Here is a 27,724-nt window from a genome sequence, read left to right on the forward strand (position 1 = left end):
GTCGGTAGAAACAGCCGGCTGAGCAATGACACAGGAACTGGTTTTGGGAGGAGGCCAGCACCAGCACTTGTTGGCACGGCCCAGGCCAAGTAAATGGTTCCTGCCCTCTTCTAGCTCCTCTGATGTGTGTGGGGGGGGAGCGGAACCCAGTGGAGTGAGCGCTGTTGACATCAATGGAGCTATGCTAGATTTACAGCAACTTAGGATCTAGACCATTGTGTCTTCCTCCACTACAGCATTACCTTCACCCCTTCTATCCCCTCCGCACGTATTTTTGCTCCCTTGGTGCCCACTGTCCCACTTCCGGAGTAGTCAGGAAGAACATGGGTTTTCTAGAATGAATGAATTCCTTGGTGGGAGAGAATGCCTGTCTGCTGCTAAAGATCTCATTTCTCAATGTAGTCATGGGGTCAGTACAAACACCTGGGTCGATCAACTCCTAGTCTGATTTTATTGACAACGTGCACTTGTTTTTATGAATGAGCAGTTAAAACAGGAGCAAAGCTCACACAGCTGTAGTACCCTCCTTCAGAACTCCAGCAAAGCAGCTGGGTTCACATCGTCAACCAGATGGCTTTGCCCGCACAACCGACCTCAGGTGCTGTCCAAAACCTGTGTCTCTACTTCCCCTGCATATTTCAAAGGCCTCCATGAGCTGAACGCGCTAGGCCTGTCATTTCACAGTCAGTGCAGTAACGGGGTTGTAGGGAGTCTGGCAACGGATTGAGTATTTTTATATCAATCCCTTCAGGACAACACTCCAGCTGACAAAGTTTTCAGGCTGCTCTTAAAGCTCAACTCTCCCACCAGCTTCTCAAATCCACTCGATCCCACCGTCTCCAGACTAGCCAGGCCTCTGTGAGGCCCTCCCCGGTTTCCATACTCTCCAAAGGTGGATGGCTGGCGCTGCTTTGCTTAGTTCCTTGGTCAGTTGAGCACCAGTCTTCCTGACTAGGTGGGGACTGGCTTAGGTTTCTGTGTCCTTTCTTTCCCCACACTGGCTGGCTGCATCTTGCGTCACCAGACTGGAGTACACTCAGCAGCTGCCTGGTAAGGGAAACCCTCAGTCACCTGCCTGGACCAGTAGCAGCAGCACACCAGCCTCTAGGGTCAGGTGGCTGAAATGCAGAGCTTGGAGTGTGTCACAATCTGAAGCTGTGGTGCATCCCCCCTGGGGATGACCGTGGAAAATCTGGGGACGGCTGCCCTTTTGGCGGGAACTAGGAGCCTGTGGTAAAGGTTTCATGAAGTCCTGTGGCCTATTCAGAATAATGGATGTTTACTGCCCTGTGGCATTTGCTCTATGCCTAATCCTTAAAATGCAGTGATGAATTTAACAGTAAAAGTCTGTTTAATAAGGGCACAGACTGCCCCTGGCTGGCCATTCCTGACCAGTGTGTTTTGTGTGACGTTATTATGAAATTCAAGATGAATCAAATCCAGACATTTCGATAGAAAAAGCAAAGGCTATTGCACTCCCTTAGCATTCATTCAAGGGATCTTGTGGTGAAGGTAAATAGACTCACAACAGGCTGGGCGCTGTACCACGTCTGAGACAAGGAGACTGTACGATCAACGACACGAAGCAGGGTGTTTACCAAATCCAGAGACAAAGCTCCCAGCAGGGAGACATGGAGTAGTGAGAGTGATGGATTAGGATTATCCCCTACTAGGGATGAAATCAGGAAGGTGTGCTTTTACTTGTTTCTAATTATTATGGAAAGAAGTGGGGGACGAGGGGGGGGGGGAAGAAAACCCTCCCAAAGGGTTTGGATCCTTCCAAAGAATGCTGGTAGCTTGTCCACCTCCCCAGCCATTAGACATAGGAATCGCTAGGAGAAAATATTCTTGTGTAATATATTTTTACATGCTAAATGTTACTTTAAACCCTTCCTTTCTCCTTGGTTTTTCATGGTATTAAGCCCTCCACTGGTTTCACGTTATATTAACAATCAAACCGTAGTGTGAAATTCTGTAACAAACAGCTGTGATGTTAATCAACATTACTACACATGCCAGTGCAGCTGGAGTTTGACAAAACATGAGGTCACACAAGCTCTCTTCAGTGGGAAGCACTGGTCTATAAATAGGAAAACCATCCTGTATTTGCCAAGACTGACGTTGCCTGTGTGTGACCACACCAAAAGGAAGCTACACCGCATAAAGACGAATGGTGAGCTAGACAGAGGCGTTCTGAATTACAGACAGCAGTGTACAGTGTTGTGCTTAACGGGTGCAATTTCCAGCTTGAAATTAAAGTTTTTAAATGCAGGCACTTTGTTTGAGCAAGAATCCTGGAAAAATGAGAAAGCACTGAAAATCCAGGAATCTTGATGGAAAGTGTATAGAAAGAAGAATTGCATTATGATAGGGGATTTCAATCTGGGGGATATATGCTGGATGTCTCATGCTGCAACTAGTAAAGTAACTCTGGAGTTCCTAAAAATCATAGATGATAACTATCCAAGGGCTGGTCTACACTGGGGGGGGATCAATCTAAGATACGCAACTTCAGCTACGTCAAAGTATCTTAGATCAAATTACCTGAGGTCCACAAGATCGATCTCCCCCCGTAGTATAGACAAGGCCTAACACAAAAAATATAACTCAGTGTAATTCCATATTAGCCCTCATTTTGACAGATCAATTTATCTTTATCAGTGATCTAAATATTGATGGTTGCCTGGGTGCAAATGATCATGACCTACTCTCATTTGCTGTGTGCAACCAGTCCCAACAATAAATATATTTAGTGCTTTTAAAAAAAGCGGTTTCCCAAAGCTGAAAACAATTGTGAGCAAAATTGAGTAGGAGAAAAAGAATGTGAATGATAACTGGGAATTGTTTAAGAATTTTTTTTTTAATCCCCACAATACCACAATCTGGAAAGACAGCTTCTTTGAGTAAAAAAAAAAAAAAAAAAATCCCTGATTAAGAGGAGAGATGAAAGTAACAATGCAAAATAAAAAAAAATTATATAGCAAATGGAAAAATGTGGATGTTGATAGCAATGAGCACAAACTGACACTTAGGGCATGCAGACAATTGATAAGGGAAGTTAAGGGTATCAGTGAAACATCTATGGCCAGTAGATGTAAGGAAAATAAGGAATTCTTTAAATATATCAGTAACAAACAAAATCCTAGCAATGGTATAGGTCTAGATAAGGATGGTGAAATTGTAAACCTTGAAGTAGAAAAAGCAGAAGTGTTCAATAAATATTTCTATTCTGTATTCAGAAAAGATGATATATTCATATCTTACTCTGATAATAAAATACTTTCTACTCAGACAGTAACTAGGAAGGATGTTAGACAGCAACTATTAAATGTTTTTAAAACTGCAGGAATGGATAACTTGCACCCAAGAGTATTAAAAGAATTGGCCAAGGGGCTATCTGAAACATTTATGTTGATTTAAAATGGAGTGGTAAGTAATGAAAGACAAGTCAGTTATTCAGGTCAATCTGGACCACTTGATAAGGTTGGCTTGTTTGAGTAACATGTACTTTAATATGCCCAAATGCAATATCTAGCAACAAAGAATATAGATCACACTTACAAGATAGGGGACTGCAGCCTGGAACACAGTAACACAGAAAAGGACTTAGATATAACAATAGATAACCTATTAAACATAACCTCCCAATGTAATGCTGTAACTAAGAGGACAAATACGATCCTTGGATGCCTACGCAGGAGAATATCAAATAGGAGTAAGGAGATGGAATTACCTCTGTATATGGTACAAGTGTGACCATTACTGGAATACTGTGCCCAGTTCTGATATCCACATTTCAAAGGATATTGTTGGAAGTAATATTAGAAATTACAAATATTAATATGGGAGATCCCCGCCCAGACACCAAGTTAATAAAGGAATTTACGGTTAAGTTTGAAGGCCAAATGGTATTTTATACAATTGCTCTAAACCTGCCTACCGGCCTAAAAATAAGCTGTTACTACACCCAAGACCAAGGCAGTGAGATAGTATTCATAAGCATGTGACCGGTATACTTACAAATAGGCAGCCAGAGGGGAAAACCGTTTCATCCTGATGTGCTCCAGCCCGTTCAGGTAAGGTCTGACAAAGAACTCACCAATTCCAAACTCTCTTTATACCCTTTCACAAACAAATAATGTCACTGCCAATTACCACTGGAGCCAAGAACTAATTTAAAGGCAGTTCACCCTAATGTTCAATTTTAATCCAGAGAAGAATTACAACCTCCTTTCTCTTCCCCTCCTTCCTGCTGACCAACAGCTTTTCACTGCACCTGGTTCACATAGGCTTGGCTTTGTAGATAACACTGGTATCCGGGATGGAAGTTCCATGTTGGCTCCTTAAGACAGATTCTTATAGTCTTATTTCAGAGGTAGGCAAACTACAGCCCGCGGGACCATCCTGCCCGGCCCTTGAGCTCCCGGCCGGGGAGGCTAGCCCCCATCCCGTCCCCTGCAATACTCCCTCCCCTGCAGCCTCAGCTCGCCATGCTGCCAGCGCTCTGGGTGGCAGGGCTATGGGCTCCTGCCAGGCAGCGCGGTGGCATGGCTGGCTCCGGCCGGGTGGCGCGACTGCCAGACGTGCTGCTCTTAGCAGCATGGTAAGGGACCCGGGGGGAGGGGGAGGGGGAGTTGGATAAGAGACAGGGGCCCCAGGGGGCAGTCAGGGGACAGGGGGTGGTTGGATGGGGTGGAGGTTCTGGAGGGGCGGTCAGGGGACGGGGAACAGGATGGATTGGATAGGCGTGGGAGTCTTGGGGGGGCCTGTCAGGGGGCAGGGGTTTGGATAGGGGTCAGGGCAGTCAGGGGACAGGGAGCAGGGGTGGTTGGATAAGGGGTGGGGTTCTGAGGGGGCACCTATATGGAGAAGGTATTTCTGATAGCAGATGGCTCGTTAATGTAGCAGATAAATGTAGAACAAGATCCACTGGTCAGAAGTTGACTCTAAACAAATTCAGACCAGGAATACGGTGCAAATTTTTAACACTAAGGGCAATTAGCCATTGGAACAACAATGTGGTGGTTTCTCCGTCACTTGAAGTCTTTATAATCAAAACTAGCTGCCTTTCTAAAGGAGATGCTGTACCTCAAACAGAAGTTATGGCTCAATGCAGGAATTACTGGGGGGGAGATTCTCTGGCCTGTGAGATGCAGGAGGTCAGCTGAGATGAGCATCACAGTAAAGCCTAGAACATCTCTTCAGCTTCTCCAGAACAGGCCCCTCCCTGCTGGAGCTGGATCCCTATACCACACGACTGCTGGCTGTCCTTGCGTTGTGGGGGGCAGGGTAGGAGCCCTGGACACATTTGGCTGCTTTACTGAGCCACAAAACAGATGAGAGATTGAACTTAAAACATCACCGAGAGCTCCCCACGTGCAGACCAGGGACTGCAGATGGGCTGATAGACCACATCTGTCTGAAACTGAGGCGCTATCAGCTAGAGCAGTGTCTCTTAACCAGTGGGTCATGCAACACCCGGGGAGGTCATGAACGGCAGCCGGGGGAGAGGGTAGCCAGAGGTTGAAAATATACTTTAAGCACAGAAAAGCTCTCTCCCCACTGCCCTCCCTGTTCAAGGCCAAGTATTCTCTGTTAACCTCTGGAAACACACACACTACTTGTATCAGCCTTTCGGTGTTGTCACTGAGATATGTTTTACTCATATTTATATAGTAAACATAAGTGGTCACAAGCATTTTTGACCATGACTAAGGGGCTGTGAACCTGAAAGTTGAGAAACACCGATATTGACTAATCTTCTTTGTGCTACAGAACCTCCTTGAGGTCTTGACTGAGACTCTGTAAAACCATGTTGTGAGAGACAATCCGTGCCCCAAAGGATTAGTTTAGAAGCTAAATTCTGCTCTTATTTGCACTTGATTAAATCCAGAGTTACACCCATGCTTTTCACTGGAGTTACTCCAGATTTACAGTGGTGAAATAAAGCAGATTTGCTTCTAAGTGTTTATAAATGTAAATATCTGATTTCATGGTTTTCATGACATTTTTTCTGAGCTTATTTTCCCCCGTCATTTTGTGTGTGTCCCTTTTGGGTAGCAGAACAATGAGACTTCACACATGGACAGCTAAGGAAGGAAAGTGACAAAGATGCTAGTCAGTTTCCCCCTCCAGTCCTCTGTGGTTTTTGCATTTCATAGGACAGGAAGCTGACTAGGGGCCTGATCTTGGAAACACTTATTACCAGGTGCACGTGTCCCACAACAAGCAATCTTATGGATGGCTCAGTAGCGTTTGCAGGATCAGGCCCTTGTATCTCAAGTTCAGGTTCAGCCTTTGTGGCCAGCTCTCTGCATAAACAGCTTGCCCTAAGAGGAAACTGACTAATCAGTCAATCTCTCTTTGCAGCAAATGCCTTTAACAGGAGCTGATTACTAGGTACCAAGGGTCAGACTGTTAAAGGTATTTAGGTGCCTAGTGAGGTTTTCCTAAAGCACCTAGGCACCCAACACATCTAGATGCTTTTGAAAATCCCACAAGGTGCCTAAATACCTTTCAAAATATGGCCCCAATGGAGTAAGTCACTGCTCCTGCAAGCTGATCTGTATGAGTGGGTTCCTGCACGAAATTGCACCAGTTTATCTAAAGGCATGTCATTAAATCGGAGCACCTACGTGTGGACACTCTTAAATCAATTTAAATGGTTTCTAGCAACTTAGCTTGCCTCTATACATTTACAAAGGCAAGTTAAACCAGTATAAGCCGTTTTAAACCGGTGCGTGTCTCTACACAGGGGTTTGCATTAGTTTAATTAGAGCAATGCAAGGGGTGTGTGTGTGTAGACAAGCCCTCAACTAAGCACAAGACATTTTTGTGAACCAAGGACAGAGGAAAGGAGATTGTCTTGATTCTAACATGTTTCTTAAGTCTCCTAGCCTGGCCAGAAAGTGCCCTGGATAAAAAACAAAACAAACAAAATGTGTTTTTTTGTTTGTTTGCACCAAAACACATTCTGATTTCTGATCGCTTCTCCCTTCCTAGCTACATTAATATTAGAAAGTGGAGAGGCAGCATTTCAACTTCTACTCTCTGGGAGGCAGGATGGGTCTTGGTTGCAGAAACGGGAAAACAGTGCCTTGAGCCTGCATAACTCAAAGAGCGAGTACATGCAGAAGGATCTATAAAGCTTGCCTGCTTTTCCTTATGAAAACCAAATGGCATTTAAATTCAGTAATCAGCATTCTTCTCTTCATCCCCAGTGAAACCATGCTAGAGCATGGTAGAGTGGGCAGGCAGAGAGCTGTGCGCAGGGCTGCCATGCAGATCTGCTTCTGCCGTCATTTCGGATGCAGGAAATCCTTTGTTTACCACAAAGGAAGCAACATACATGGTTTTGTCCTCCCTGGTTTTCTTCCACGTGAGATCTGAGATGAAAACTTAATGCTGTTGCTGAGGCGACTGCTCTAGAAATGAAAAATAAGTGCTGGGAACATAAAACCACAGTACAACCAGGTTCTGCTGCTGGAGTCATGGTGCATTCTGGAGTTTACCCTCATCGCTCGAGAATGAACTATTTCAAAGTAATCCTTAGTGCTTTTCAGGGGGGAGATCGGAAAGCACTCGCTAATGATGAAACAGAGGCACAGAGAGATTAAGGCCTAGAGCCAATGGGAGTTAGGATGCCTGAAGTGACTTGTCCAAGCTCCTAGGGGTGAATCAGTGGCAGATCCAGGAATCAAAGCCACGCTGCCAGGTTCCTCCACAAGAAGGCAGCGTGGTTGGCAGGACTTTGGAAAATGTCGTTTATAGGTAGGCTGGGCAGGATTCAATTTTTATTTTAAAGATTTGTTTTTATTTTGACAGGTGCTGGCAATGAAGGGGAGGGAGTAAGGGCAGCACCGACAGCAGGGCTGCAAGAGGCTCCCTACACAGCCACTGGGGCCCAAGATGCTGGGGCACCAAGCGCCTGGGAAGCTGCAGTGTTGGCCTGGTGGAGCAGAGACCCCCCCGCCCTTCCCCAGCCAGGACTGCAAGGAGGAGGTAGAGGATGAGCCCTGGCCATGAGGACAGAATCATTTAGCAAAGGGTTGGACTCCCCCATGGCTGGGGGTGGGGCACATCTCAGTCCCAGCCAGTTGGTCTCTGCTCTGTCCCACCAGGACTGCAGCCTTCCCCGTGCCCTGAGCCTGCAGGGCCCAGGTGGCACTGGCTCTGCAGCAGCAGAGAGAGCCCTGTGCACCCCTGTTGCCACAGGAGAGAGGGAACGGGTCCGAGATGGGGGAGAAGGGACCTCAAAGGGCTCCCTGCACTTCTGTAGGGATGGTGACGCCCTTCCCTGCAGGCCCAACCGGGGGAGGCTGCAGTTCCACCAGCTGCTCTGGACAAGGTTGGTCGATGGCAGCGGAAATGGACATTCAGTGACACCTAGCAATTAAACGCGAGGCCTGCCAAGCCTACTTCCACCTGTGTCATTCCCCTGTAATGAAACAGTCTGTGTCCCAAAGGCGGCCTGCCACCATATTAAAGGCACAACCCTAAAGGTCCTTGGTGCATGACATCGTAACCTAGGAAAGGACGAACGCAGCTAGGGCCCTGGCTTGCCTCCATGTAGCTCTGGCTCCAAGATCTAGTCCTCATGCCTGGGCTCTGATTACACTAGCAAATAAGATCAGTGAGACAGGTTAACCACCAGCTGGTCGGCTTCCAGGGGCTCTAGTTCCAGGCTGCTCAGTGCATCCACTTGCTCTTATCTGCCTTGGGCTATAGAACAGTGCTGTCAGCAAGTGGTGTGGGATGCAGCTGGCCTCTGCCCGCAACCCCAACAGGGACCTTTAATCCCTTCCTGCCGTGCTCTAGTGGGGTTTGCCCACCCCGCTGGGGAGGGAGTGGAAGAAACACCTTGCTACGCACTGAAGAATAGTCCCTTGTTCAGAGACTGATTCTAGCTCCATGGGGCCTGAATCTGATCCCCCCCCCCCCCACACACACACACACACAGTGGAAAGGCCAGTGGAGGAGGCGTTCACTGCTCAGCAGCACAAAGACCATGTGAAAAATGCCAGTCAGCGAGTTGCAGAGGAAAAGGTCTCACATGCTCTTTGGCCACCTTCTCCCTGCTTTTTCATCTGTTCACAACCAACTTGTTACCATGGCAGCAAGTGCCTGACATGAACCATCCTCCGGCGTTTTTACTTTCTTTCCCTTTAACTCTGTTTTGTTGAGTCAATCGTCTTTTTATCCTTTCACGACTTACCTGTCTCTGGGTTGTTTGTTTATAAACCAGTGCCGAACTGAATTTCTCCTTCCTCTGGTTGGCTGGAGTCGGGGCTTTAGTTTGGTTAGGAAAAATTCCCAATAAGCATTAAAAGTGCGTGCGCTGAGGGTGAGCTGTGTCCAGCGAGCATGGGGGCAACTGGTGCCCCAGAGAAGCTGTGTGTTTCACTGAAGTGGAGTCACAGCTTCTGTTTCAGGGCTATAAAGGGAGCTAAAATCCAGGGAAAAGCTTATTTCTACAGCATGTTTCCCCCAGGGGATAGCGAATTCCATATTGGAGCACAGTGATTGTTTGCAGTATTAATGCTTAAAATACAATATTTTATCAGATCAATAATAATTATTTAACTCCCTTGGGATCAGGGAATATTAAGTGCCACAGCCTGGCTTCAGGACAGCACTTAAGCATGTGCATAAAGTTGAACACCTAGCTTGTCATCAGTAGATCTCCAAGCACTTTCCAAAGGAGAGCAGTATTATTATCCTCATTTTACAGGTGGGGAAACGGAGGCACAGGAAAGTTCAAATGACTTTTCTCTTGGGTGAGTTAGGACTAGAGCCCAGGTCTCCTGAGCGCCAGGCCAGTGCTCTATCCACACCTGCTGGCCCTACTCCCACACTGTGCCACGTTTCCATCCCAGGGAGCAGCAGCAGGGCCTCTACCCCCACTTCCAGAGGCCCCTTTGCCCTCACCGAACTTTCCCCAGCTGCTGGGGTAGAGCTGCTGTACTGGGTGGGCCCTGCTGGGGTAGGGTGTTACGCCCCCCTCCTATCCCCAAAGCAACAGGGCTTAGCCTGAACACCTAGGAGAGATGAATGGGGTAGTGCGCACCTCTTGGACCTATTGCTCTCATCTGGTGAGGGAGAAGATAGGGCCTACCTCACTGGGAAATTAGACCCCGAGTGGCTGGGTTCTGGCTATTTATTCACAGGCCGGCTGAAGTGCAACATGCAGATCTCCCTAACCTCAGCGCAGAGGCAATAAAGGAGAGGCTGATCTCTCTTGCTACCTGCAGTATTAAGGGGGCTCCTTCTTGGCATGGAGCACATGCTGCCTTGCAACCCAGGGCCACTTGCAGCAGGGGGAGGTCAGGGTGGAGTGGCAGCAGCTGAGTAGAACATTTCAGGGCCATTCTACCTACACAGGGGCCATCTAGGGAAGCTGCTGCCCCTGCTCTAAACAGGATCATTGTGAATCACTGCCCCTCTGCTCCGCCCCGAGCTGGCCTCTGCTGCAGCCTGACAGTAAGCATGCTGGGACCTGGGCCACAGAGCACTGCTGGGCCCGGGCTGTTATTCAAGGAGCCGCTCCATTGGGATTCTGTCTTGTATCTGCACTTCAGAGACGGGGGATGAGGATTCTTGAGCCCTCTCACCTCCCCCGTCCCATGCAGCCAGTGAGCAGTTTGCCTGAAGTAGGTAACAGGGTGGCTGCCTGAGAAAAGCAGGGCTTTGGAGCGGAGCCTGGAGCAGCTCCGGAGCAGTGGCGCTGCAGGTTTTTGCCTGGAGCTGGAGAGGAGCCGGAGCACAGCTCCAAAGCCCTGGAGAAAAGACAATTAAAGAAGTTCCTGTCAGTGGCTATTAGCCAAGGTGGTCAGAGACCCAGGCGTCACTAAACCTCGGACTGCTGAAGCTGGGACTGAACGACCAGGGATGGATCACACACAGTTGCGCGGTTCTGTTCATTCCCTCTGAAGCACGTGGCACCGGCTGCTGGCAGAAGACAGGACACTGGGCTAGATGGACCGTGGGTCCGGCCGTTCTTTAGAACATAAGATTTCCAGGAACAACAGCAGTAGGAGCAGCAGATGGGCTCCACCAGCGTGTTCAGAAACAGGGCAGGTGCCGCGCCTCATCGTTCTGCTTGGCTGCAATCTGTACCCAGCCAGCAACGTCTCCTCCTCGGTACTGCCCAGCCCTGTCTCCTTCGCCGCACCAGAACCAAGGGCATCTGCAGGGCCTCGCTGTTCCCCTGAGCTGAGCGCAGGGAATGCCGTAATCGCAAGAGACAGTTTCAAAGGTTAGGAAGAGGATACATGCAAATGATTGTGCCTCAGCAACAATAACCTTTTCCATTCATGGTCAGAGCGCGCGTTAGAAATCGAGCACAGCGCAGGCTGCTACATCCTCTTCGGCGGTAATGCCTTCGCCACGGGCTTCAGTGAGCTGATACAGCAAGCTCCTCTCCCCAACCCTCTCCCCGCCCCCAATCTCTTCTAAGCAGGAGGGGTGGGGGCTGATGCACAATCTGTCCAGCAGGAATGTCTGAAATTGGCCTCTGCACGCTGGAATCTGGGGCTCATTCACTCAATGGCAGGAGGCCAATGCACCACTTCTGTCCCATGTCAACTCAGACAGCTGGGTGTGAGTGGTGCACAGACTGTGCCCGGGCAGACTGCAACCAGCGGCTGACCTGCCCTTTCGATCACACAAGGGGCACTAGACAAAAAATATTCCTCCCCCCAGCCCTTCACTTAGCTGTTCCCTGTTCGAGTAGCCCTGTTCTCTCCTTTCTCCCATAGTTCCCTACCCATGTCTATGCTATTCCCCTTCCATCTGTTTTCATCTCTCTGCCCTTCGGATACCCCAATCTGACCAACCTCATTGCTCTGTCGGCTCTCATAGAATCTCAGGGCTGGAAGGGACCTCAGGAGGTCATCTAGTCCAACCCCCTGCTCAAAGCAGGACCAATCCCCAACTAAACTCTCCCCCTCCCTCAAACCCCCTCTGCTCCACAGCGAAGACTAGATCTCTCCCTACTCACTTTATTGCTCTGCCTTGGGTCAGGCTCTGTTTAACTACAGCATCTCCTCCACTCTGGGCTCCATTCCCGACTGCCACCGACTTCTGGAGCGATCTGGGGCGAGTCACTTAGGGCAAAAGGGCTTACCTGTCTCAGGAGCCTAAGTCCCATTGACTTTCAGATTCCTGAATCAATTGGGTGCTTTTGGAAAGCTTTGCTTTTAAAACTTTTGTTCCTCGGTGAAATGGAGACAGCAATTCCTTCCCGTACAGGGGTGCCACCAGGGTGAATTCACTGGCTGTGAGGTGCTCAGTATGCAGACTTTTCCAGCACACAGGTTGATACTCTAGGCTTACACCAGCAAGACAGGCAGACCAGAATCTGGGCCTTTGCGAACTCATTAAAAAAAATAAACACTCTCCCCCCCCCCCCATCTGTCCTTGGGGATCAGCAGCCTACTCACAACGACCCAAAACAGGCAGCTTCACTTTCTTCTGAGGACACACAGGAGCAGCTGCTCTACAAATCGGCTTGAAAAATAACTCATGGGCTCCACGGACGTACACTCAATGCAAGTCTTAAGTCTTTATTGCATATTGCCATCTTAAAAAATGTACAGTCTCATAACATACACAGCATTTCCTGGCAGCTAAACTACTAACATTCTTGCACCTAACTTGGTTGACTACTAAGCTAAGAAGGTCCATGACATATACTTCAGTTTACAAGTAATTTTTTCCTTTTTGGCATTATTAAAAAAAAAAAAATCTGTAAAATACACACCCAAGAGAAAAGAGTGGCTACTGACACCGGCACCTGTTTAAAAGTAGCTTTCAACAATGGCACATGAAATTACCTGCACACGGCCTTTTGTTTGGAAAGAAAACTAAATGGCAAACAGCCCAATAACCAGGCTGATAGAAAACAAGAATGCTCTGGAAGGGCAACTGAGCCCCCGAGCCTCCACTGGAATCCCATAGGGTGAAGCCTGAGAGCACCGCTTGGCTACACAGGCTGCGGAAGCGGGATCCCAATGCAGGACTGGAGACCTTTTCAACTTCAAAACGCATTATTCTAGCTAAACAATTAACTGACCATTCCTCAGATCGTCAGACACGAGACTCCCCCGCCCACCAAAAAGAGTCCGTTCCCTAAACTGTGTCAGCCCAAATTTCTTAATCCATAAATAGAAAATATAAATAGAGGCACTTTAGTTAAGGAACAAGAATCACCATTAAACGTTTTTTTCCCTTTCTTCTTCTTCTTAAAACAAAGTGCTTCACTCCCAATCTTTGAAAATTTGCAGGTTTCGCAGTTGCTTTGATAGGAGGTGCAGGACTTTACCGAGCTGTAACTTTGTATTTATTACTGTTTTATACGCTTTTTTTTTTATACTTACAGTGCGTCGAACGTTGCAATGAGGAAAAACAAAAATCGTAAGACCACAGCTCTTGACAACTCTTTTTAAAGTGATACTTCACAGCTTTCAGAAAGCACAGAGACCCCAGGCTGGCTCTAGGTGCTAAGAACCATATTTTTATACAAATTTACTTTAAACAGCACATTTGCTATACAGTACATATAGGAAAAATGACATCCCAGTCCCACCGATAATACCCATTACATGAAAAACTTATTTCGAATAGTGTTAATATCTAGTGCAACAGGGACAAACTAATCTCTCCACAGGAAAAAACAAAAAACGAGCATAAGAATATTGATGGTATAAAAGAGTTTGTTGGTTAAAAAAATAAAACCACCACAAATAAATAAAAGCAAAAAGTAACAGTCTTCCATATATTCTGTATAATTTAAGAATATTAAGTGTTACTATGTTAATGGCATTTACTTTTTATTTTCCAATTTTTTAAATTTTTTTTAAAATTTCTGTATTTATTACTTGTTACTAGTTTACTCCCTGAGAGCTTTGGGCTTTTTTTGGACTGACATTTTACAGGTAGTTTTGCTTACAAATTTTAATGACAATATAAAAACAGCAAACCACTTGAAAAAGTACATTGTTAAGAGAGAAACATTTCTTGGCATCATTGCTACTGTATGTCCGCTAAAAACAAGGGGCCTGGTTCAAAGCCCACTGAAGTCAATGGGGGCCTGTCCATCGACACAATGGTTTTTGGATCAAGTCCTCTGTGCATTGGTTTAAATGACCTTCAGTTCGGACCTACATTTAGGTTACGTCTACACTAGAAAAGCTACAGCAGCATAACCGCAGTGCTGCGCCGCTGTAGTGCTTCAGTGTACACACCCACTACGACTACCGTCACTGTAGGTAAGTCCATCTCCTCAAGAGAAGGTTGCTAGGCCAACAGAAGAATTCTTCCATTGACCTAGCCCTGTCTGCACCAGGGGTTAGGTCGGCTTAACTACATCGCTGAGGAGATTTTTCACACCCTTGAGCGACAGTTTGGTTGACTTAACTTTTTAGTGCAGACGTGGCCTTACAGAGGATACAGTTTGTCCCACTGAATAGAAAATGGGGAGGAGGGGGGAAAATGACAACACAAAAAGTTGATGCTCTGTCTCAGCAGAGAACCCCTCCCTCCCCCGCTTCCCATTTGTCATGGGCAAGAAAACGTTGTAAAGGTAGAACTATGTCTATGTATTGTTATAGCAATAAGCACACTGTGGTAATCTGTCTTGAGCAAGAGCAAGGGTTGCAGAAAGAGAAGTAAGTCCAGTGCTTCCCAAAAACAATTGAAAAGGGATTATCAAGAGAGTGTACAGTACAGAACTCATCGGAACCCGCACAAGAGCACAGATGTTCAAGTCTTGACTAATAATAAAATGGATTGTTTCCACTTGACTTTTTCTTTTTCCCCCCCAAACACACTTCAGACTGTGCGCAAGGCGTTCCTAGTAGACTTTAACATACTGTATTCTTACACCACCACTACAGTCTCCAGGCTGATCCCCAGCAATCCGTGATGACACCCCAGCACCAGTGGTTTGGATAGTGGCGCTGTTTTTGTTTCTCTCTATGCTCTCCGACACCAGTTACACCAAGGTAAAGAATTCCAAAGGGAGACCAAGTAGAAAATATTTCTCAATGCCTTTGTTTACTACAAGGAATGTTTTTGTCATCTCTTTCTCAGGAGACACAATGTTGTGCTTGTGCACCAGAATAACTACTTTTTGAACAACATGGTTGAAGGAAAGAAAATGGAATTTGCACTCAGTGACCAGTGTCTATATACGTGTTTGCGTGGCACACATATATACACTGTCCTGCTTGACAGAGACAGACACTTATATTCTCCATACATACCAACAACCAGACTTTTTATATACACAACACATATACACACACGCACACACACAGAGAAAGAGAGAGTGTGCCACTGTTTCGGTTTGAATTACAAGGCAGTATAATGAAAAATCCTAGCCACTTCAAAAAGACTGCTAATCAGTTTTCTAAAAAATGTTTACAAAACCAAAAGGATCAGAAGTTGAGTTTGGTGACCGGCCTCTCGCGGCTGCTGTCCGTCAGCTGGTTGGTGATGCGCTTGCGATTCCGTTTCAGTTTCGAAAGGTCTTTGTCAAAGACTTCACCTGACCGTAAAGCCGAAACGAGGTCGTCAAACTCCCCACCTTCCTCGCTGTTTTCTTTAGCCTTTCTGGCCTTGCGTTCCCGCTCGCGCTGTTCTTTCAGCTAGAGAGGAACCAAAAAGAAAAATAATCCAGCTTGTTTTCTGTAACGCATTGACCTGAAAGGTATACAATTTAAGGCCTTGTTTTGGTTTTTTGGCCTGGTCTACATTTAAGTAATTTACCATCATCACTCTGTGGATTGGGGTGTGATTTTTTTTTTTTAAATCAAAATGGTTACACTGCTACAACCATGGAATGGATGCATAGTACAGAGATGACTGACTGGTCTGTTATTCACTTGCTCTCAAACCGGAAAGCTACAGCAGTATAAAGCACATACATCCCAGTATACCTGAATCCAAAGTATGGGGCTGTATTGCTTTAACTATGCCGATACAGCTAAAAGCAGGACAACCTGCTAGTGTAATAAGCCTTCAGGTACCACTGTGACTAGAGCTATGTTGCTCTAGCAGCAACTTCGGGAGCTCCCTGGTCTGCAGTGCGTGTGTGCTGCACCTCCCAGAACCAGAGGTGGCAGCACATGCCACCCTGTCTGTGCCTGGCTTGGCTGAAACATTGAAATGTTCTGGATTTCAATATTGAAAAAAGATCCCCATTAAAAAAAGAAAAAGGAAAAATTCAACTAACATTCCCTCATCTTCTGATCAGTGTTCAAGCTAGTCAGAGACACGCTTTTACACATTTCAATGGGAGGAAGGAAAAAAAAAGAAAAACTGATTAAATTCTTTCCGTGTTTTCAGCCAGGCCTGGCAATGCTGGCTGAATGCAAAGGGCAGGGATGGAGACAGCCGACAAAGGTCACAGCCCCATCTGTCCCCGAGCCTATTTGGGGTGATCTAAGCCCCTTGGGGCGCTAGCAGGGAGCAGCCTTTGAGTGACGGAGCCCCACTCCACAGCGATCTCATCCTTTATTTAAAAAATACAACACAAGTGCCCCGGAACCAGTGTACGTTCGATAGCTGGCCAGTAGACGTCGTTATCCATTTCTGTCACTGCTTAGCAGCTATGTATATTGGTGGGATTCCAGTACAGTGACTGTAGTAACATGGCAGGCTTCCTATGCACGGTGCAGCAACATCACACCGCTGGCATTGCTTTGGAGGGAACAATCCCGGTTTTGTCCTTCTCTCCTATGAAAGAGGCTCCGGCGTCTCTGCTCAGGCAGACCATAGTGACTATCAAAACCTTTACACCTGTTATCAGAACTGAACATAGTGGGGCCAAATTTATCCTTGGGGCAAGCTCGATAAGGTCTGTGAAGTTGAGCACCCCAGTAAACTCGGCTCCTTCCCCCCCCATCAGATCACCAGAGGACACATAAGAACGACCGTTCTGGGTCAGACCAAAGGTCCATCTAGCCTAGTATCCTGTCTACCGACAGTGGCCAATGCCAGGTGCTCCAGAGGGAGTGGACCTAACAGGCAATGATCAAGTGATCTCTCTCCTGCCATCCATCTCCATCCTCTGACAAACAGAGGCTAGGGACACCCTTCCTTACCCATCCTGGCTAATAGCCATTAATGGACTTAACCACCATGAATTTATCCAGTTCTCTTTTAAACGCTGTTATAGTCCTAGCCTTCACGTACTGAGAAACGTAGTCTGTAGCATCTCCTGCCTACTGAAATGGTGACCTGTCCACAGCAGGGAACTGCAGTCGCCAGGACTTTCATAAGGCGACTCTGAAAAAGATTTGGGGGTTGTGGTGGATAATCAGCTGAACATGAGCTCCCACTTCTTCTTAGTGCATGTGCAACATGCCTCAGGTGGCAATGTGACCAGGAATCACCACTGGTTGGTTGTCTGGTTGGATCGTTAGCTTCCCCAGCCTGGCCGCTGATGGGGAGTGGGACATGAATGCTGATCCATGCCCACAGCTCCCACTGTGGTCAAAAGAGCTAATGTGATCCTGGGATGCATAAATAGGGGAATCTCGAGCAGGAGCAGAGTGTCTGTATTTGACACTGGTCCAACTGCTGCTGGAATACTGTGTGCAGCTCTGGTACCCACAATTCAAGAAGGATGTTGATACATTGGAGAGGGCTCAGAGAAGAGCCTCGATTCAAGGAATAGAAAACATGCCTTACGGTGATAGACTCAAAGAGCTCAATCTATTTAGCTTAACGAAGAGAAAGCTAAGGGGTGACTTGATTACAGTCTATAAGGACCTATAAGGGGAACAAATATTTAATGTACTCCTCCATCTGGCAGAGAAAGGTCTAACAATCTAATGGCTTGAAGTTGAAGCTAGACAAATTGAGACAGTATATAAGGCATAATTTTTTAACAGTGGAATTAATTAACCATTGAACAATTTACTGAGGGTTGTGCTGGATTCTCCATCACTGACCATTTTTAAATCAAGCTTGGAGGTTTTTCCTAAAAGCTCTGCTCTAGGAATTATTTTGAGGAAGTTCTGGGGCCTGTCTTATACAGGAAGTCAGACTAGATGATCACAATGGTCCCTTCTAGCCTTGGAATCTATGAAACATCTGGCTTAATGCAAGATTTCACTTCCATTCTGGCTCTCACAGTTTCCAAAGGCAAAATTGTTGTGCCTGGTCTGAAGTCGTTAGGGACTGTACCGGACTGCACTCTATGGTTATCTTAAAGCCACAGGTCCCTTTTGACTCTACTCCCTGGAGCAAAATTGCTTATGCTTTGAAGAGAAGCAATTAGCAGCATGTACTATTTGTATTACAGTTGCACTTAGAGGACCCACCTGAGATGGGGGCACCATTGTGCCATGGGCTGCACATACACTGAGGTAGAGAGATTCCCTGCTCTATAAAGCTAACCCTCTAAATCGACAAGGATGAGGGGCCTGTCCTGGAGAGCTCACAGTCTAAACAGAACAAGACACGCTAGGGTGGGAGAAATCAAGTCAGTATAATCTCCATTTTACCGCTTGGAAACAGACTCAGAGTGAGGAAGTGACTTGTCTGAGGTCACAGGAAGTCCAGGGCAGAGCTGGATAGGCTGGACCCAGGTCTTTTGCATCCCAATCCAGTGCCCTATTCACAAGACCATCCTTCCTCTCAAGGGGAAGAGACAGACCTAGGCAGTGCCAGGTGAGATTTCCAAAAGTTCTCAGCATAGGCGTAACTGTTCCTATTGAAGTCACTGGAAGTTCCACCATCCATGTCAATGGCAGCAGAATTAGGTCAAGATGCAGAACTTCCAAAGTCCCACCCCACGCTAGCCCCGAGGACTGAAATGAATCCTACATTTCCGAGCACGTGCTAATGAAACAGTCACCATCTCAGTTCCTCCCCCCTTCTCCTCCCTGTCTAGCATCCTGAAGCACACACTGACATTGACTCAACCATGCCTACAGTACGAGCACTAAAGATCATAGCGGGCAAGTTCTCCTCAAACCTGTGCTTCCATGCGTGCCCGACGCTCCTCCTCCTCCTTCCTTTTCCTCAGGTTTTCGTTCTCCTGCTTGGCTTCAGTCACAGCTTGAAGAAACTGATCAAAGATCCCAAAGAACTCATCCGGCTGCATTTTGCTTGCGTCTTCCCCAAAGTACTTCACTGCCTTGGTAAACTGGGGAAAGAACAGGAAGGAGAGTTTAGCAAGCTAGTGAGAGCCCACTGAACCAATAAAATCCTTTCCTGAAAACCATCTGCCTGACAGATAGCCAGCGTAATATTTAAGGTGGTATTTGATGGAGCAGGGAATTGAAGGGGAAATGATTATCTAGTCATTCAAAAATCAGTTAAAAAAAATCATACTTGGTTTTCTGCTCATTAAGCGATGGCTTTTAAGCGAAGATTTTCCAATGGGCTGTTCCTTTAAATCGTGTAAGACGTTTTACACTCCTGTTTCTGCTTAACATCCTTTATTACCTTACTTGGTTTTATTAACTAAGCAGTAGTAAAAACAAGGAAGCAAAGTATTGTGGTGCCAAAGACTGAAGACATAAAACTAATAGTAGACACGGCAGGGGCAGGAAACTTGCACTTTTAAGTTTTCTTTGAAGTATTTTTTGGGGGTATTATTTATTGTTGCCACATGGTTCAATATTGAAACCAAATGTGTTAGTGAAGCTTTTAAAAGGCACTTATTATTCAGTCAGAAACGACACCAGTTAGAGGAGTACGAAGTTTGCAAGACCTATAGTACCATTCATGGACAATTAATGTGATTATAGCAACACTGTAGCTAAGGTTGACGCAAGACTTCCATTATATGCCCCTGCTTCTAGGTGCCTTTACAACTGATAGAAGTTGTCCTTTGGACTGAGGTTCCTTGTGCTTATTTGCAGCTGTGGGGGGGGGAGAGGAAAGGTGGGGCGCAGAGAGAGAATGTGTATAAACCTTGTTAAAATTGTGATTTTACGTTTTTGAGATTATCGAGCTTTAAAACAAAAACAAAAAAACCATTTACTAGTTACTTTGGTTTCCACTCTGCTGATAAGGATAAAGATTACGGGTAACATTTTTGGAAGTGCCTAAGTGCACTTATTTTCAAAAGAGGCTTAGCCACTTCCTAAGTCTCACTGAAAGTCAGTGGGACTTAAAATATTAAGGACCAGATTTTAAAAGGTATTTAGAGGCCTAAAGATACAAATAGGTGCCTGGTGGAATTTTCCCAAGAACCCACGTGACTAATTCCCATTGAAGTCAATGGCAGCTAGGCAGTGCTTTTGAAAATCCCACTAGACACCTATCCTCACCTTTTAGCCCCTAAAAAACTATAAAGGGCCAGATTTTTAAAGGTAAAGTCCCACCAACTTTCAATGAGACTTAGGAACTGAAGTGCTTACAAGGGTGTAACTCCCCTCTGAGGGCATGGAGGACACAAGCTACAAGGTGTACCCACCCTGTTGGAAAGAGGACGATGTTCATGCGGTCTAGGTACCTCGCACCCTCAGCGTCCACACAGGGGAGGTACAGCGCAGCATGTTCTGCAATTCACACCCCTTAGTCCGAACTGCAGGGCCACGCAGGCATAGTCTTAGGCAATGCTGAAAACGTTACCCTCCTACCACCTGGAACATTCCAGAAGATTGACCTAGCGTCCCCCAAAATAACGATAACGAGACTCAAACCCAGAGGAGCCTTTTAAAAGTGAGCATCGCATTGACTGAGCACGACGCGGGGCCCAGTGCATGGCTGCTGCCCTGTCTGACAGCTGTCGAAGCAGTAGCTCAGCCATTTTAGAGCAGGCCTTGAGTGATACTTAGGACTTGTCTACACTAGAGCGAGCTGTCAATTGTAGCATCTCCACTGACTGAAATGCACCTTGCGGCCATACATCAGAGCGTACCAGCTGACTGGCCAAATGGCAGCATTAAATTACCCCGATAGCTGGTACGGGATAAGTGCCCACTGCAGCTCAATCCGCTGAGCGCCAGCATGGATGAGGCCCATGGGGCTGTGACTGCCGACAGCTCCCATCTTTGATCGTTCCCTCAGCTGGGGAACTTCAGAGACCTGCTGGCTGAGAATCCCACAACCCCACTCTGCACCCTGCGGATCAGGAGTGGAGGCGGCATTTCCATCGGGTGTGTGTGGGGGATACAGTGGGGAGACATGATCAGAGGACTGTGATGGGGCAGGGGAGGACTGAAGACCTGTGGTGCTGGAGTTGGGGAGAAGATACCTGACGGCCGTGCCTGGAGGGCATTTATGGGCAGGCGGAAGGCTGAAGGGAGGGGTGAAGAGGAGACCAAAGATGTTCACCGTCTTTGACAGAGGTTAGATGACAGCTCACACTCTAACTGGGCTTAGGTCAGCCCAGCACGGACAGGCCTTATACCAGCCGTGCGCACATATTCCGCTGGTAGCGACGCCCTGACTGAAACACAAAGTGCTCTAGGGCAGACGAGCCCATAAACTGCAGGATTTGAGAAAGGCTTCAGTCATTGCTGGGCTTGTCCTCTCTTTCTCCGGAGATAGCAGGGTCAGCCACACAGGTCTCAGAATAGAAGACTGAGGTTATGTCCGAATTGTTATTTCACCCAAGTAACTTTCAGGGAGTGAGTCTTTCTGTTTGCAATGGATCATATATATTGGTGTATGTATTAGATGTATTTTCTGACTTCGAAATGTTCAACTGTTCAAGTTCTTAAAAAAAAATCAATTGGGTTTGAGGGAAGTTGATCTATTGTTTCTATCCTTTGGGGTAGATCTACTGACATATGACACGCAATGTCAGAAGGTTCTTTAATACCAAATCACTCCCCTCTAAAATAATTCCCTAGGAAGATCATGGATTATACCAGGGATCTTACCAGTTCTTTAGCTTCTATCAGAAGATCTTCAACATCGGAGAAGCCGAAGCTGGCTAACGTGATGAACTGGCTGACGACTGACACAAACTTGTCTCCAGGCCGAGAGAGCTGTGATTTCTGGTATTCCAGTTCCTTAAGGAAATCAATTTAATTTTGGTCAGTGTCTGTTTAAAAAGGGACATAGGATTGAGCATATTTAACAAACCCCAAATATATCCCATCTTAAAAAACACTTGACCAGACTCTTTCCCCATGTAGAGGCTATAACACAGGTAAGATTTCAATTACTTTACTAGATGGTCTGACAATAAACCCTAGGACCTAGGTGTCTGATCATGGGCACAAAGATGTGACATTGACTCTCTGTTCTTGCGAGAAAGCAGGGTGTTGAAATACATCAGAACATAAGAAAGGCCATACTGGGTCAGACCAAAGGTCCATTTAGCCCAATATCCTGTTTTCTGACAGTGGCCAATACCAGGTGCATCAGAGGGAATGAACAGAACAGGGAATTGTCAAGTGATCCATCCCGTCGCCCATACCCAGCTTCTGGCAAACAGAGGCTAGGGACACATCCTCTCTGCTCAGAACAGGTACACTGAGCAGAGGTGATGCATGGTAAAACACATCCAGAGGTGGCAGGCCTCATTCTAGGACTATCTCTCTGGACAGCGTTGCCATAGCAATAATTGATTCTCATCACTTCCTATTCTGCCCAATTCTTTGGGGTGTGACTTTGCAGAAACAGGAGAATTTTCTGGTTTATTTTCCCTCTGAAACCAGCGAAACTGTTCGGAATTTGGGAGATAGACCTGTCCTCGCTTACAGACAACCCCCCAACCTAAAGCAAATACTCACCAGCAACCACACATCACTGAACAAAAACACTGATCCAGGAACCTATCCTTGTAACAAAGCCCGATGCCAACTCTGTCCACATATCTATTCAAGTGACATCATCATAGGACCTAATCACATCAGCCATACCATCAGGGGCTCGTTCACCTGCACATCTACCAATGTGATATATGCCATCATGTGCCAGCAATGCCCCTCTGCCATGTACATTGGCCAAACCGGACAGTCTCTCCGCAAAAGAATCAATGGACACAAATCTGACATCAGGAATCATAATACTCAAAAACCAGTGGGAGAACACTTTAACCTGTCTGGTCATTCAATGACAGACCTGCGGGTGGCTATCTTACAACAGAAAAACTTAAAAAACAGACTCCAATGAGAGACTGCTGAGCTGGAATTGATATGCAAACTAGATACAATCAACTCAGGATTGAATAAGGACTGGGAATGGCTGAACCATTACAAACATTGAATCTATCTCCCCTTGTAAGTATTCTCACACTTCTTATCAAACTGTCTGTACTGGGCTAGCTTGATTATCACTTCAAAAGTTTTTTTCTCTTACTTAATTGGCCTCTCAGAGTTGGTAAGACAACTCCCACCTGTTCACGCTCTCTGTATGTGTGTATATATATCTCCTCAATATATGTTTCACTCTATATGCATCCGAAGAAGTGGGCTGTAGTCCACGAAAGCTTATGCTCTAATAAATGTGTTAGTCTCTAAGGTGCCACAAGTACTCCTGTTCTTTTTGCGGATACAGACTAACACGGCTGCTACCCTGAAACCTGTCATAGGAATTTGTCTGCCGAAGGAGCGGTGCTGTCGGAACCCCAGCTTCCCAGATTAGCATTTTGCTGCTGGGTAGCTACGTAAGGGCACACAGTGTTCTCCATAGTTAGCTGGCTGCTTTCTAGTGGTGCCTCGTCAGCCTTAATGTGAAAATTGAAAACAGTCCCCAAACCTCTGCAGAAATCAGATAAAACATGAACAAACAGTAACAAACCTACAACCTGGTCTTATCATTTACTCAGGGCTTTCCCCTAAAAAAGAGGCAACACATACCCAGTTTACCCATTTCATTGTATCTGTGGCTACTGAAGCTTTAACTCTACCACCATCTCTTTATACTGTCAAATGCAAGAGTTATAGGAAAACAAACTACAGAAAACCTATTACTTTTCTCGTAGTAGTTAGTTCCCCAAACTGCTATTATTTTTATATATATGTTCACATGCAGTCAGTACTACTCAAGGCAGAGTTGCTATTGTCGAATGGAGCTGTGCACAACACTTTAGGGAGCACAACAGGATGCTTAGGAATTGCACGTAAAACGTGCTCTCTCATCACTTATAGGCTCAATGTACTGTCAGGTCACCAGGCCAGGATTATTTTGGTGCTCGCTCTCTGTCTACATGGAATTGTAGAGAGCCACCCAACTATCAATAGATCCCCTTCTCCTACGTGCATGGAAATATCTTCCAGTCCATTTGTTCACCACTTCCTTCCCACGCCTCACGTGAGCTCAAGACCAAGCAAGAGGAGCTGCTGTCTGATCCGGGGGCTTCGTGATGGGCAGTTTGGGGTGCAAGCCGAGTACTCATTCATGACCTCTTCACGGTTTTGGTCAACACAACAAATAATTAAACTTACCCCAGCTCCTTGTGAATCTATTAGGCGTTTGGCTGATTTATAACCAGTGTACAGTAACTCCCGTCCCGAAGCAGCCTTGAGAGAACAGGCACACATGCAGGGCAGGAAGGAAAGACAAACTGATCTCCAGGAAGTAAGATAAAAGCAGCTTTGCTAAGGGCTTCCTGTCCTGCCTCCCTAAGGATGGATGCTATGAAGCTTGGAATCAGAGTGGACTATTAAGTGGGTAAATAATACTTACAGTTTCCACAGCCTTCAGTCCGCTCCTCAAGGTGTTTATTTCTTTCTCCAGCTCAGTCATGCTGTGGAAAATGGAAACGCTTTAATTTTAAGCCTTTCCCAATGAATTGCATAACTCTGTGCTCTAATCAACTGTGTTTTCCCCATTTAAAATAATCCCTCACGGTGCTTCCTGTTTTCGGATGAGCAGCTTTCATGCGGCAAGTTATGTTGACACACAGTGGCCAAAGAGACTGATGAACGTGAAACTGGTTATGGTTGTTTATTTTGAGCTACGCACACTTTGTTATAAAAGGAACAGTCTCAAGTTAAAAATCACGGGCCAAATCTTGGCGTAGAACCTATCTGTGGAGCCTTGTATATGTTTGGGGGGAGGGAACCTTACCCGCGACCCTCCCGGTAGCCACGTAGCAATGGTGGGGCCACCAAATTCTTCCTTAGGGGCACTGTTTGTTTCCCCCAGCTCCCCGTTCCCTTCCACCTCCCAACTGCCACATATAGCCACTGGGACACAGGGGAATGATATCAGATCAAACGGGGGCTCCATCATGTCCCAACGCAGATCGACATGGCTGAGTGGTAGCTGAAGAGGAAGGTTTAATAAGCCCAGCAACCTGAAGGCATCTCTAAAAGAGCTGTCGGCTGTGGAGGGGTCTTGTGGCTTATCGGGGCAAAGATTTCTCCTCCTCTCCCTGAGGGGCTGGGGAAGGAGACAGTAAGTTAAACCCTTCCTGCTCCCCAACTGACAGTCCCTCAATCTTCCAGCCCCAGGAATTTTTAGATGAATATCATAAGGGAACTCTCCTCAGTCAGTGTCTTTCCCCTCAGAGTGGAAATAACTCCATCGCCCCAGTGTGGAAGGCTACAGAGACCAGGGTCTGCAAGGAGCTGGTTGTAGAGTTAGGGAATTAATCTTATTTATATAAGGCCTTCCCCACCCCAAACACTAATCTCTGCTCCCATGGGGTCTCTACCCATATTCAACACCAGGTCCAAGCATCCTCTTGACCGGTCTACCTGCTGCATTGTTGTCATACCCCTTACTGCTGAGGATTTGGCCACACAGAATTAATTCTAATATATAAAATTATATAAAATTACTAAAACTCAATCTATTGTAAACATTAAAACACTTGCCACCGTTTATGGCATTGTGCATGTCACTGGTCTTGGACAGTGAATCTACACTTTGCATTAAAAGGGCCCTTTGAAACGAAAAGAACCACAAGCCATTATGAGGTTTTGTAAATTCCACACATACCCATCTCACCCCAACCCTAGAATTTAGGATTAAACAATCTAACATGGTCCCTTTTAATATGTATCAATATATCCTCAGTCACATGCAGTTCAGCCTTAGACATGCCTGCACCTTTGACTTATTAATACACACTCAAACCCCACAGCAGCAACATTTCGAAACCTTATTTGTTTTAGTGCGACTTAAGCATGTGCTTAAGGGCTTTACTGAACCAGAGGAAATCCAATCCACTTGCAACTGGTTTAAAAAACGAGTGGGCAGAATTTAGTAAGCAATGGGCCATGTTTTCAAAGAATGCAGCAGATGCCACAAGGCTTGCATTATTGGTTTAGACATGCTTGGGTGAACAGCTCCCTGCTTTGCATGCCCTAAAGTCAGGCCACATGCAGAAAAAGGAATACACATTTCTGCAGACACTGTCATTGCATTCACATTTAAATATCTGACCTATATCTGCAACCCCATCTTTGTACAAAATTCATTCATTTTAAAATTGTGTCTACATTCATAAATGGAGTATAAAGGTTTCTGCAGTAAGCATAACAGGACATGGCTGTTCCGAGTGGCTCTCCTCTTGTCACAATTAAGAGATTTACAATTCTTTTCTGTTATGTCAGGGGTTTAAAACCTCTACAGTTGATGTGTGTTTTGTCAACAGCCTTTTGCTTCTCTCTAAATGGTGGATTCCAGACAGGGGTGGGGAAGGGAGTTCATCTGAAGAAACGCAAGCAAAGAAGAACGCAGTAATATTATCGCATGTACAATATTCTGTTGGTTTAAAGTTGCCACCTTAACTTCTACCTACTTTACTTTGGCTGCTTGAGGGACGTCTCGCAGCTGTTCATGAAGACCGAGGACTTTGGGATATTTCTTCTCAACTACAGTTATGAGATAGTGCAAAAGGGTGATGTTCCTATGATAAAAGAAAGACAAAATTACAGATATTAAACTGTTACTAGCCTCAGAAGTTAGGTATTAGTGCCAGTGTCCTGGCCAAATTCTTGCTTTGGTCATTATATTCTATGTGTCTAAACACTTCTGGAAGTTCTAATTAGTTAGGGCACTCTTCACTTCCTGTCCTGATGGCTGGGTAGCATTGGGCACACTGTCAAACAACAGCTGCCTTCCACCCCCAAGGTGGCTGATGCTCTCCACCCAGGCCTCGTGCAGAAGGTGGCTGCCTGCCTATTAGGCAACATTAGCTGCAGTGGACATGTTACCTCGGTGCTCCAGGAACTGCATCCATTTCCTATTCAATTCCAGGTGTTGACTTTGGCTTATAATTTCTTACCAGACTTGGGGTCTGGCTATCATGGAGGCTGCCTCCCTCTCCCCAGGAGCCAAGGTCAACTGGGGAGCTCAGGCCAGGAGTCCCTACAATCAGACATCTAGGGGCTGGTGACCAAGGATTCTCAATGGAGGGCACTAGACTCTAGAACATCATTCCCCCCTCATCCAACACAGTTCAAGTCTGTTGACAGCTAGGTCACAGGGCAAGGGCCCACAGATTCTCTCAAGCACCTGCTGAAAAGGGTGGCTGGAGGGAGACAGTCCAGAGAAGTGTCCTCCTCTTTCTGCTTCTTGGCAAAGAGAAAACACTGCATGTTTTAATACATTTTGTATGGTGCCAACAGCATTAGACACAGACTGCCCCTCTGCTCATTTAGGATGTTATTTTGTATGGGTGCCTCCAGCCTGGCCACTTCTCACCGCGCCCTGCACCATCCGGGAGCTGCCCAGCATGGCTGCAGCTGCAGCCCCTTTGAGGGGGCCCCTGCACTTTGCAGCAGCCCTCATTCACCAGGAGGTGACTGGAGCTGGGAGCCAGTTCAATTCCAGGCTGGCCCACCTGCAACCCCTG

The 27,724-nt window shown here is 46.4% G+C and overlaps 1 protein-coding gene across 2 annotated transcripts in view; it reads right to left on the reverse strand.

Moving 5' to 3' along the window:
• Positions 1-12,538: 12,538 nt before the first annotated feature.
• Positions 12,539-27,724, reverse strand: part of DAAM1 (dishevelled associated activator of morphogenesis 1) — a 183,002-nt gene continuing 167,816 nt past the window's right edge. For both annotated transcript variants that reach the window (XM_054026064.1, XM_054026065.1), the window contains 5 exons: positions 26,669-26,776; positions 24,604-24,664; positions 21,849-21,980; positions 18,986-19,156; positions 12,539-15,647 (listed from right to left, as the gene is read on the reverse strand). In XM_054026064.1, coding sequence (XP_053882039.1) covers positions 15,438-15,647; positions 18,986-19,156; positions 21,849-21,980; positions 24,604-24,664; positions 26,669-26,776 — 682 coding nt within the window. In that variant the 3' untranslated portion in view covers positions 12,539-15,437. The remainder of the gene's footprint in view (positions 15,648-18,985; positions 19,157-21,848; positions 21,981-24,603; positions 24,665-26,668; positions 26,777-27,724) is intronic.

Source organism: Malaclemys terrapin, chromosome 4, assembly GCF_027887155.1.
Source record: "Malaclemys terrapin pileata isolate rMalTer1 chromosome 4, rMalTer1.hap1, whole genome shotgun sequence".
Taxonomy (NCBI): Eukaryota; Metazoa; Chordata; order Testudines; family Emydidae; genus Malaclemys; species Malaclemys terrapin.